Source organism: Phocoena phocoena, chromosome 1 (assembly GCF_963924675.1).
Source record: "Phocoena phocoena chromosome 1, mPhoPho1.1, whole genome shotgun sequence".
In the NCBI taxonomy this organism is placed as follows: domain Eukaryota; kingdom Metazoa; phylum Chordata; class Mammalia; order Artiodactyla; family Phocoenidae; genus Phocoena; species Phocoena phocoena.
The window spans coordinates 97,236,231-97,248,783 of record NC_089219.1 but is presented as its reverse complement, the minus strand read 5'-3'; the positions used below and the strand labels follow the sequence as shown (position 1 = coordinate 97,248,783).

The 12,553-nt window shown below is 53.4% G+C and overlaps 1 protein-coding gene across 2 annotated transcripts in view; it reads right to left on the bottom strand.

Annotated features, from left to right (window-relative positions):
* Positions 1 to 525: 525 nt before the first annotated feature.
* Positions 526 to 12,553, bottom strand: part of SLC6A17 (solute carrier family 6 member 17) — a 31,668-nt gene continuing 19,640 nt past the window's right edge. The window contains exons 6-11 of one of the 2 annotated variants that reach the window (XM_065880016.1): positions 6,918 to 7,159; positions 6,419 to 6,611; positions 3,957 to 4,149; positions 3,213 to 3,372; positions 1,384 to 1,546; positions 526 to 894 (exon numbers count right to left, since the gene is read on the bottom strand). In XM_065880016.1, the coding sequence (XP_065736088.1) occupies positions 526 to 894; positions 1,384 to 1,546; positions 3,213 to 3,372; positions 3,957 to 4,149; positions 6,419 to 6,611; positions 6,918 to 7,159 (1,320 nt within the window). The remainder of the gene's footprint in view (positions 895 to 1,383; positions 1,547 to 3,212; positions 3,373 to 3,956; positions 4,150 to 6,418; positions 6,612 to 6,917; positions 7,160 to 12,553) is intronic. The other variant, XM_065880017.1, reaches the window with a different exon arrangement.

The following is a 12,553-nucleotide window of genomic DNA, read 5'->3' as shown; positions in this document are numbered from 1 at the left end:
TCACCAAACAGAACTTGGGGATTTCTGCAGACTCCATCCCAAAGTCTAAGCCCTGAGTCCTGGCACCTCTGCCCCATCTCCAACCTTAAACTGGGCACCTCTGGAAAGGGGCACCCCGCCCAACCCATCCCTGTGCCACCACCACTCCCTAGCAGCACAGACCTAAGGGACTCCGAGACCTAAGAACTGCAGGAGAGAGGGAGTATGGAGTGACCCCCGGAGTGGCCACTTGGAGTCTCCCCTGTGCTGGGAATCGGGACGTCTGGGCGGTTCCAGTAACTCAGCTGTAGTTTGGTAAGGGGATCTCTGAAGGTTAGCTGGGTTGGGGGCCTAGACTGGGGGACAGAGCTTCTCCCAGCCCCCACTCAGATCTAGGAAGCAGAAGTCGGCTGGGACTGGGGTGGAGGATGAGGCAGGGCGGAGCCCCTCCCCTTGGGCAGAGGGCCTGGCCTGGAAGGAAAAGCCAGGCTGGGACACGTGGGCTGGCTGGGTATGGGAGGCGAGGCGGGCAGGGCGGGGCGGTGGTCACAGCTCCGACTCAGGGGTGCTGGCCAGGAGGTAGCCACTCCCATAGCGTCCATTGGGGTTGCCACTGGTCTCCAGGGGCGATGTGCTGCCGGGCCCCAGGTAGGAGCGGTGAGTGGGCATGGGGGAGGGCGCCTCGCTGGGCACCTTGCTGAGGATGAAGCGGGTCTCGTCGTTCTCCTCCAGGTTGGAGATGTCCTTCATCATGCGGCCCTTCTTGTAGGACACGGAGAGGGTGTTGGAGCCGTCGGAGAGCAGGTGGAAGTGCCGCAGAACGAACACCACAGGGATGGGCAGGACAGCCACGACGATGAGCGTGATCAGGAGAGCCATGGCCCAGTTAGGGAAATACAGGTAGCGCTCGGCAGCCTAGGGGTGGACACGGGTGAGGGCTGCTGCCCGCCCTGCCGCAGCCTCACCCTCTCAGACTCCAGGACAACTTCCCCGCCGCACTCATCCCGGCCAGGCACTGGCAGAGATGGGGTTCATCGGGGGCTGCTCCTTGGGTTAGCTGGTCCCCTTGGCTAAGGGCCTGAGCCTCCCTGGGTCTCAGCTTCTGCACTTGTAAAAAGTTGGGGTGGTTCCACTCCATGGACTCCACAGGGAGAGAAAACATGGGTTAGAAAGACTGGACAAGTGCGTTCACCTTTCTGACCCTCAGCTTCCCCATCTGTGTGACAGCGATAACACCACCTCTCTCTTTGGGTTGTTGTAAAGGTTACAGATCAGCTGTGCAAAGCCTCTGGCAGGGTCTGGCACTGAGTAGTTGCCCTATAAGGGGTTATCTCTACCACCTGTGGCATTAAAGGCCTGGAAAGAAGCCAATGTCCCTGGGGTTTCAGGCCCCCCGCCTCTCACCTCCTCCTTGATCCAGGCGCTGTAGCCCGGGGGCGTGACCCCCAGCTGGATGATGCTGGCCGTGGTGAGCACAGCCATGCACAGTGGAGACACGAACTTCCACATGTAGAAATAGAAGCGGTAGGGCTGGAAGCCCAGCATCTCCGTCAGCTCCTGCATGAACCTGCCAAGCACAGCGCAGGGTCCAGAAATTGGCACCCTCACTATGCCGGCACATGCCCCCCAGCCACCTCCTCCAGGAAGTCTTCACTGACCAGTCCCTCCCTCCCAGGCTATTATACTCTTCGCATTCAATACGTTATTCTGTGGCCCCACTGGCCTCTGAAAAGGCTCTGTCGTCCTCCCCTAACTTCCTCTGACGATGTCACGTCACACCTCACCCAGGGATATGATACAGCCCACAGGACACGCCCTGGGCAGGTGGACAGGCTCCAGAGGGCTTTGCTGGGCACCCAGCCCACCTGGTGCTGGCCTGGCTCTAGACTCCCCCTGCTGGAAGAGAGGTAGAAGTGCACATTCCTAGTGTCCAAAGGCGGAAGGCCGTCCTGACTCAGGGATGCCTAACCACTGGGCATGTGGGTGAAATTCCGGGAGGCTGGCAGGCTGTGTACATGAATGGCATTAAAAAAAAATCATCTTTACCTCAGTAACACCTAGCTGAAATCTTGCATTTCTTTCTGTTATAAGTGCAAGCAACAACAGTAGTATTAACAGTACCCAAGATGCTGTAAGTAACTGATTAAATCACAGATATTTCCCTATCACATTACAATTGAGATACCGACAAACATCATTTATGCTCATCACTGCTTTGAAATTACCATTGTTATTAGACCCACAGCTAGATCTTGTAACTTAATGCAGTAAAAATAAAATACACGTATATTACTGTATCACAGATTTTAAACATTATTTTGCTAATTTTTAATATAACTAGTTTCCTATATAATCTTATATATTTTATCTTGTGCATTAAAAAATAACAGTCTGAGAAGGGGTACGGGGCTTCACCAGACTGCAGAAGAGGGAGAGCCTTTCCAGCAGCCTGTTCTAACCCCGGCTCACAGGGTCGCTCTCTCTCTTATCAGCCCGTTCCCTCCTGCACTCTAGGAAGTAGATGGCTGTAGCAGGGCCTGTGACAGTCTGATTCTGAGACCAGGTCTAGACATCGGGGTGGGTCAGGCTGAGTGGGTTAGAGGAGCCCTGGGCGTTGCTGAGTGAGTGAAAGGACTTCCTGGGGACACAGATTTGTCCTGAAATGAGGAATGAGGCCAGGGGCTGACAGTATGTATAGGTTTCCCTGAGGCTCAGGCTACGAGACCCAATCCTTTCATATTGCTGAATTCTCTTACCCCACCCAAGCCCAAACTTAGGGCCCAAACCACACATTGTCTCATACTCCTTTGTAGCTCACTCTAGAACTATGAGTCAGGCTGCTGAAGTCAATGGGTTCTTTGAGGGCAGGGGCCTCTTGTGTACCCACCAAGGGCTTAATGAACTTGACAGAATTCTGAAGAGTTGGTACCCAGGAAAGGTGCTATGGTAGTTTAAGCCCATTCGGGATGATGCCAGCGCCTGAATCCGCAAGACTCATGTCCTCAGCCTGGCTCTCTCTCTCACCAGCCCAGTGGCCTTGGACAGTCGTGTCCTCTCTCTGAGACTCAGTTTCCCTAAGTGATCTGTAAGGGCACTTTCTGGCTGACATTCTGACTCTGTGATCTCCTGCGCCACTCATGAGCAGCCCTGGGAACACAGCACTCTCCAGGGAGTCATGATGGGTGGGATAGACCCCTCCTCCTGTCCCCAGCTCTCCCCCATGTCCCCCTTACTTCTTGGTTCCATAGATCCAGGCCACAGCGACGTTCTCAAGGATGACGATGACGGTGAGCGGCAGGGTGGCCGAGTAGTCATCAAACATGGTGACAAAGTAGTTTCCGGAGCGCTGGACGAACAACAGCCCCACGAAGAAGGCAAAGACACAGCAGCCCACTACAGAGAGACGGGAGGCCGGTATGGGGCCAAAGGTGCAGGGTGGGTGGTGCCCCAGGGGTCTTAGGGGCACCCAGGTCCCTCCCATCTCACCCCTCCTCACAGCAGGCCTGCAGCCCACCCTCTGGTAGGCCCAGCCCTGCACGGAGGTGGGGAGGGGGTCCAGATGCTGAGGTTCTGAGCTCCTACTCTACTAGGCAGGGAGCACCCTGGGGCTGGGAGTGACAGGGATGGAACAGGGTGCAGGGCTTGCACGGAGGAGGCCACCCCTGCTAAGACTCCTCAGCAGGCCCTTGGGGAGAAGGGCAAACAAACCAAGAAAGAGGCCTATCTCCCAGCCCAGGTTTGGCACAGATTCCCAAACAGCCTTCTCCCTTCTGGCTCTGAAGTGCTCTTCTCTGGGTGGCGTAGCCAGGCTCCAGCTGTGTGCCGGGTTGGGTGGGGGGTGGGGGGGTGGAGCTTTCTAAGTATGGAGTCATGAATAACCCAGTGGGAACCCAATCTTTCTACAGTCAGAGTCACAACCTGTTCACCGTTCCCCTGGACAGCCCACAAGCCCAGCGGGGGCTGCCAGGAGGAGTTACCTGTGAACATCTCCTTGGGCACCTTGAAGGTGTCGATGATGGGCGTGGTGATGCCTGCCATGGTCCCGATCATACTGCCCAGGCCCAGGTTGATAAGCATCAGGAAGAACATGACGGACCAGAACGGGGAGGCGGGGAAGTGCGTCATGGCCTCGGTGAAGGCGATGAAGGCCAGGCCTGTGCCCTGCACGGACTGAGGGCGGGTGCGGAGGGCGGGGCTGAGTGAGGGTCCACGCCCACCTGGGGGCCCCCTGCTTCCTTATCTCTGCCCTCAGAGCTTTAGGAATATAGCTGTTCCCTCCTTCACAGAGATCCCCGCCCCCCTAAATCCTCTTGCTTTCAGCCAGTGGGTCTCAAATGTGAGTGGGCAAGAGAATACTCCCCAGGGAGTAAAACATTAATTCAGGACTTCACCTGTGGGGCCTGGAATCTACGAGTTGTCCAAGGACCCCAGGTGATTCAGATGGAGATGCTCACTTTTAGAAACACACCCAGCTCAAGACTCTCCTCCTCTAAGCAATGCATCCGCCCCCAGCTCTGAACGCCAGACTTTACCGAAGCGGTCTCAGCCTCAGCTGCCCAGTGGACTCACGTTGGAGCCTTTTAAAAACACTGATGCCTGGGTCTCTCCACGAGGACAATGATTTGTTTGGCCTGGGGGTAAAGCTGGGTATCAGGGTTTTATAAAGCCCCCAGGTGACTCTGATGGGCAGCCAAGGTAGAGAACCACTGCTTTAATGCCCAGGTCCCTGCTCACAGGGAACTGACCACACACTGTCCGCTGACATCACTTCTCGCTATCCTGTAGTGTCTGCGGACTGCGAGGGAACACCTCCCCAGACTGTGAGAGTGTAGTTCTTGCCATTTAGATGTTATCGAGATTGTATTGTGTAAAAAAACTGCTACGGGGACTTCCCTGGTGGTCCAGCGGTTAAGACTGTGCTCCCAATGCAGGGGGCCCGGGTTCTATCCCTGGTCAGGGAACCAGATCCCGCATGCCGCAACTAAAGATCCCTCATGTCGCAACTAAAGATCCCACACGCGGCAACGAAGGTCCCACACGTGGCAACAAAGATCCCACACATGGCAATGAAGATCCCGCATGCCACAACTAAGACCCTGCACAGCCAAATAAATAAATAAATGTTTTTTAAAAAGCCTGCTACCATCCTACTTCTTTTTTTTTTTTTTTTTTTTTGCGGTGCACGGGCCTCTCACTGTTGTGGCCTCTCCCGTTGCAGAGCACAGGCTCCGGACGCGCAGGCTCAGCGGCCATGGCCCACGGGCCCAGCCGCTCCATGGCATGTGGGATCTTCCCAGACCGGGGCACGAACCCGTGTCCCCTGCATCGGCAGGCAGACTCTCAACCACTGCGCCACCAGGGAAGCCCTACCATCCTACTTCTATTCAGAGGACCCGGCCACGCCTGTGAGAATGGGGCAGGGTCTCAAGGAAGGGCGCCGTCCTTTATGCTGCCAGTTACCTGGGGAAGAAACCAGGGCAGGGGTGCCCAGACATGGCCCTTTCACTCTTGATCACATGGGAAGAGCTCACAGGCGACACAGTCCCTCAGCATTAGGCTGGCGCCAGTAGAATGCAGCTGACTTTTTCACGAGCACAGGGAAAGCGTCATCTTCCCTGGCTCCACGGAGAAGGGGAGGGTTGATCGAGGCTGACTGAGAGGAGCTGGCTCAGCCCCATGTGAGCCCTGGCACCAGCTGGATCCCAGGACCCCGTGGGTACGTCTCTCTCCTGTTACCCCTCCTAACAGAACAGTCATTTTGAAAGTTTCCAGCTGTGCAAACGGGGATAGAAGCAAGGTGTCCAAACTTGGGCCTGCACGTTAATGAGGGGCAGCATTGCCCTGCCCTCCCCAGGGGCTAAGGGTCACTGTGGCAGTGGGAGTGGGGCAGCTGGGGGAGGGGCAGAAGCATCAAGATTTGAACCCTGGCTCCCCTACTTCTTAGCTGTGAGACCTCAAGCAGGCTCCCAGCTTACAGGCTGCTCGCCTGTAAAACAGGAGACAACATTAATACTCGGCTCACGGCTCTGTCACGAGGGCCCAGGGGATAGACAGCAAAGGGCAGACGCTAATGTAAACACTTACTTTCTGCATGCTGTGTCCAATGCACTGTTCCAAACGCATTACACGTGGCAGAGACGGGTGCGCAGGAAGCCCATTCAAGACACGTGAAAGCCGTCCCCGTTCCCGTTGATTTCTGGGACTTGTGCACCTGCCTCGTCTTCTCAGAGAGACTCAGCCTACCTCAGTGCAGGGGTTTTGGCCAGCACCTTCCCTCTGTGCTTCTCTGGGCACATAGTAGGTCCTCACTTATCAAGTAAAAAAATGAGTCCCTGGAGGCTTTCTGCACCCAAGCTCCAGCCACCCATGGCCTGTCTCTGGGTCTTGCACTCCCACACCTGCCTTTCTGCCCATCCTGGAAGGACAGCCTGCCCCATACCTTGTCCAGCTCATCCTCCAGAAGGCAGGGATCGAGGCCCAGGGCTGAGAAATGGTCCTCCTTCACGGTCTTGATGACCTTGTACATCTCCGCGTAGTCCTTAGTGGTCAGGTGAGAGAAGTTGACGTGAGGAGGGATGAGGGCCCGGCTCAGGACGTCGGTGTTGAGGTACCCCAGGATCTTCTCGGCATTCCTGCAGCACAAAGGGAAGGGTAAAGTCAAAAGGTTTAAAACAAAAAAAATTGAAATAAAAGGTAAAAAAAAAAAAAAAAGTTCAGGTAAAGAGGCAGGACTGGGCACCATCCTGGGGGTACCTCCTAGACACCCAGGCGGGATGCCATGGGCATCGATGGAGACATCTCTGAAGCTGTCCCTGTGGTCCAGGGCTGGGGACAGAGAGCTCCTCTGATCTCCATCGCCCAGCGCGGGTGGACGGGGACTCTCCCAGGGGAAGGTGGACGGCGAGAGAAAAGGACAGGAGGAGAAAGGGGCCACCTACTCGACCACACACTTCTCGTTCATGATGTTGGCCTTGAAGCCCAGCACAGCGAACACCACGAGGGTGGCCAGCACCGAGGTGAAGAAGTTGATGAAGGACACCAGGGCGGCGTCGAAGTGGCAGTTGTTGTCCTGTTTGTTGTAGCTGGAGAAGGCGATGACACCCCCAAAGCCTAGCCCCAGGGCGAAGAAGACCTGTGTGGCTGCCTCCCGCCACACCTGGGGGTCCAGCATCTTGTCCAGCTGTGGTGGGGGAGGGGTGACCATGGCAGGGGAAGAAAAGAGACACAGAGATCATGGCTTAGGGAGTTCCCTGGCGTCCCAGTGGTTAGGACTCGGTGTTTTCACTGCCGTGGCCCAGGCGCGAACCCTGGCCGGGGAACTAAGGATCCTACAAGCAGGCGGCGCAGCCAAAAAAAAAAAAGATAACGGCTTTATTCTCGTGCAGTGGAGTTCCCACCACACCCCAATTCCTCAGCCTCACGGAGTCCAGAGGCAGCGTGGCACAGTGGTAAAGAGCTACGTGTGGCCTGGGCAATTCCTCTAACACCCCCTGAGCCTCAGGTCTCCTATGGGTAAAACACAGATAGCAAGAGCATCAGGAATCTAAAAAATACAACAAAGTAGTGAATATAACAAAAAAGAAACAGACTCACAGGTATACGGAGAACAAACTAGAGGGAATCAGTGGGGAGAAGGAAGGGGGAGGGGCAAATGGGGGGAGGGGATTACGAGGTACAAACTGTTGTTTATCAAATAAGCTACAGGGATATATTGTACATCACAGGGAATACAGCCAATGTTTTATAATAACTATAAATGGAGTATAAGCTTTAAACATTGTGAATTGCTGTATTGTACACCTGTAACATATAATATCGTATAGCAACTATACTTCAATTACAAAAAAGAGTATCAGTTTCAGATGACTGTTGTGAGCCAGGTAAGATAAAATAAACGCTACATGTTTACATAGTAAGTTTTCGGTTAATTTTAACTGCTATCGTTGCTTACCACGGAGCTATCATACCAAGGAACATCTTCAAGGCCATCAGGAATGACGTGTAGGGCAAACTCTAGGGAGTGACATTCACTTAGACTATAGTGTGAATGGTGCCTCCTGGAGTCGTGCAGTATACAGCCTGCACAACCGTACAAGACAACTAAGAACACAAACGTCTCCCTCCTCCACCTCAAACCATGAAAAAAGACACCAACCTCTTCCTCCTGCCCACCCAAACTCCCTTTTCCAAAAAAGAGAAAAACCTTAAGTTCATTCATATACATCAACAGGCCCTAGATCACAGAAGAATCACCCCCAACCCACCCAGCTTGAAGCACAGAACCCAGACACTTCCTGAAGAGGGGAGCCCCGGCCTGACCTGTCCATCTGCCCTCAGACCCAACAGGAGCCAGGATGCCCACAGTATCTAGATGGCTTGGGGCAATTTCTAAACGCGTTTCGTGTCTGTTTTCCTTTTACTGTTTGTTCCTCAATGCAGGGACTAGGGCTTGGGCCCAGCATAGGGTTTTAGAGTCAGAAAGACCCAGGTCTAAGTCTGACTCCCTCTTTAAATAGCTGAGAAGGCTTAGGCACGTGAGAGTGCCTGTTTTATGAGCCTCTGTTTTCTCATCTGAAAAATGGGAATAATAATAAAGTCTCCCTCCAAAAATGATTGTGAGGACCAAATGTACAGTCTCAAGTAATGCCTGGCTCATAGGAGCATTTAATCCTGACAAAATGCCTCTGACCTGGTCAGGACAGAGGTGGGTTTTGGGTTCTTTGGGGAGGTTTTTTGTTTGTTTTTTTTGGTGGGGGAAGGAATTGTTATCTACATTTAGAAGAGTAAACTAAGACCCAAAGGTGAAATAACTCACTCGAAGTACTGGAGCCAGCCAGCCGGGGCAGAGGAGTTACTAAAACACAGATCGTCTGACATCGGGCCATGGCGCCCTCCTAGCACCATCTCCTGACTCAGCTGGTCTGCCGCTATACTCCTCAGACCACTTTCCCTTTGGACCTTTGCTGCTGAGGTGGACCCAAGTGGCTTCACTCCAAACAGAGGAGGGAGGCAAGGAGCGAACTAGAGAATCTACTACTCACCCTGTGGGCGCAAGCCCCAAGTGGTCCTGGCCTGGTTGCCCCTTGCTGCATGCCTATAAGAGAGTCTGTTCCTTGTGTGTACAGTAAAGTGATGGGCTTAGGGTCCATCCAGCTCTAATATTTCAGTCCTAACATCTAGGACAGAGGCCCACCATCTCAGCAGCTTCCCAGGCGTGTCTGAGCACCAGGAGTCACTGCCCAGCTGAGAAGGCGTTGGCAAGCTTGGAGGCTTGCAGAGCGATGGGCTAGGGGAGGAGGAGGGAGATGCATTCCAGGGGAGATTACAGTCCCTCAGTCCACACAAAATAGGTAAAGCCATCTTTGGCCCACCAAGAAAGCCCCGAGCCCAGACCTTAAGGAGCCGAGAGCCCCTTGTCATTCATGAGGAGGTGACACCCTCCCACCCCCTCCCCCTCGCTGTACACTCAACAGCTGTAACGCGTGTGGGTTCCCTGTGGATACGACATGCAGCCACTCGTCCATCAAACCCTGAGCACCTACTGCGGGCCAGGCCTGGTACTGGGTGGTGGGGAGCCACGAGGAGCAATAGGAGGCAAGGTCCCAGCTCGCGTGGAGCTGACATTCTGGTTGGAGAGATGGACATTGGTCAAATGACCCCATAAATAGATGCTACGTTGCAAAAGTGACAAGGGCTGGGAAAGCCAGGTACCTAACGCTGGGAGATCCTGTGATAGGGGGATTTGAGTGAGTTGGGAGGTCAGGGAAGGCTTCCAGAGGAAGGGATCTTTGAGCTGCCCTTGCTGAAGGGAGGGAAGAGCATTCAGGCAGAAGGAACAGTGTGTGCAGAGGCCCTGAGGGGGGACGGAGGAGGACACCCTCCTCGCACGGGGAGCTGTGTAGGGAAGCGGAGAGGACAAGGCAGGAGTGGCACAGGCGAGGCTGGGAGAATCAGAGGAGTCACAGCAAAGGCCCGTAAGGATCCCTGTCTTGATCCTAAAAAGGCACTTAACCAGGGAAAGCACGAAGGGGTGTGAAGGAGGAGGGAAACAATCGGATGGGCATTTCTTAAAGAAACCAGTGGATGCGGCAGATCTGCGAGGAAGCACATCCTGGGATTCAGGTGGGAGGTCACGGTGGCGTTGCCTAGGGTCAGGGTGGTGAAGACAGAGAGGGTATAGCAGGAAAACACAAGTCTACCTTAGTGACGGACTGGAGATGGGGGGCGCTGGAAGGGGAGATGCCAGGGTGACGGCCACAGCCCTGGCCTGCAGACCTGAGCCGGTGGATGTGGAAACAGTGGAAGAGGGGTCAGTGTCTAAGAGGTTAGAACAGGGAAGATCAAAGCATCCCTTCTAGAAATGCTGAGTTTAATGTGTCACGTAAGGTAGATAGCTAGTGGGAAGCAGCCGCATAGCACAGGGAGATCAGCTCTGTGCTTTGTGACCGCCTGAAGGGGTGGGATAGGGAGGGTGGGAGGGAGATGCAAGAGGGAGGGGATATGGGGATATATGTATATGTATAGCTGATTCACTTTGTTATAAAGCAGAAACTAACACACCATTGTAAAGCAATTATACTCCAATAAAGATGGAAAAAAAAATGATATCTACAAGGAGATGTCAAGCCAGTAGTTAGACAAATGAGTTTGGAATTTCGAGGAGAGCGCTGAGCTGGAGGTATAATGTGTGCGTAGCAGGTGTACAGGCAGTGATTGCCCTGAGGCTGTGGATAGAGTGAGAAGAGGCAAGAGCCTGGGGCAAGTCAACATCTGCAAGTTTAAAGCAGAGAAGAGGATCTTACAGGGAGGGAGAGGAGGCCGGAGGAAAAGCAGGAGAGGGCTGGATCACGGAGGCCATGGGAAGAAAGGCTGTCAGGGAGGAGCGGGGACCCCTGCTATGGAGTGAAGGATGCTACAGCCACGAGGTCATGGGTGAGCTTAGTCGGAGCTGTACAGGGAGCAATGGGGCCAGAAGACAGAGAGGAATGAGGAGAGTTGAGAAGCAGAGGGGAAGAAATGATGGATACTCTGGAGAAGCTAGGCTTGGAATGAAAGACAGGGCAGTATCGGGGGAAGGCTACGAAATCTGGAGCATTGCTTTTTGATTTGTTGTCTCATTTTTGTTTTTAATGCAGTGACTTGACGATACCTAAAGCTGATGGAGGGCAGCAGACCTAGAGGAGGGAAGAGGAGCTGTCTGCCATAGGGGACCCTTGAGCTGCTCACCTGGGAGATGACAGAAGGAGGACAGGATGGGGCAGCTGTGGGCAGGGCTGTATACATATTCTGTTTCTGTCTCCGCCATCTAAGGGAGTTTTCGTCTTGGTGGCTTCTGTTTTCCCCATAAAGCAGGAGGCAAAATCAACTGTTGGGGGTAAGGTGCCCTGGGAGGAGAGGTCAGAAGGTTCAGACAGTGGAAGGGGTTGAAAATGTTCACCATGGAACACAGGAGAGAAAGATGGCCAGAGAAATGGCGCAGGGTCATCCCACACTGTTGAGGGCCTGCTTGCAGCATCATCTTCTTTACAAAAGTGGTACAGACCTGCATCTCCTCATCTAAAAGCCTTGGGACCAGACTGGTTTTGGAAACTAGTTTTGTTTCCAATTTTATTGTTGAAAGGTAATATGGTACATATGCCACATAATTACATAACACCCCCCATGGGGTCTGGGGCAGCCCCCCGTAATCAGACACATTAGTATTTCTGCAGCAGTATATGAATATTCACACCAAGCAAATCGATAAACACTATAAATAGTCTCACATCTGTTCAGGTCATTTTGTTGCCAAATGAGTTCTGGGAGAAAGAAAAAAAATTTCTTGTTTTTCAGGGCTATTTGGATTTTGGCATTGTGCATAAAGAAATAGGCACCTGGGGCTTCCCTGGTGGCGCAGTGGTTGGGAGTCCGCCTGCCGATGCAGGGGACGCGGGTTCGTGCCCCGGTCCAGGAGGATCCCACATGCCGCGGAGCAGCTGGGCCCGGGAGCCATGGCCGCTGAGCCTGCACGTCCGGAGCCTGTGCTCCGCAACGGGAGAATCTACAACAGTGAGAGGCCCACGTACCGCAAAATTAAAAAAATAAAAAAAAAAAAAGAAATAGGCACCTATACATGCTCCTAATGGAAATCTGGAGATTATTTTAAAAGGGAGAACAAAATAATCATAGTTCCACTGGGAAAGGACTTCTGTACCTCCCTTCTCCTGGGTGGGTTTTTGTGTTTTTTTAAATGATCCTCTCAGAAGGTTCCAGAAATGGGTAGATTACTTATGTCTGGAAGGCGTGCTGGTACTCACTGAAGTTCACGGACGTCAGTCATGACAGTCCTACCAATCCGCTGGAACCTCAGGCTAGAAACCTGGACCTAGTGGGAGGGCTCTGGGTAGTTTGGAGAGTTCCAACTAGGAGGAAGCATAAGATTTTGTAAGAAAGGGCCGGTTGAAACGGGCATAGCGCTGGCAACGTTGTTTGCATGTTGAAACATCTTTCGTGGTTCCCCTGCTGCCTGCTGGCAAATCTTTTTCCATTCTGTGTTCTGAACATCCTAACCACTCTTCAAAAGCACCGTGGTCTT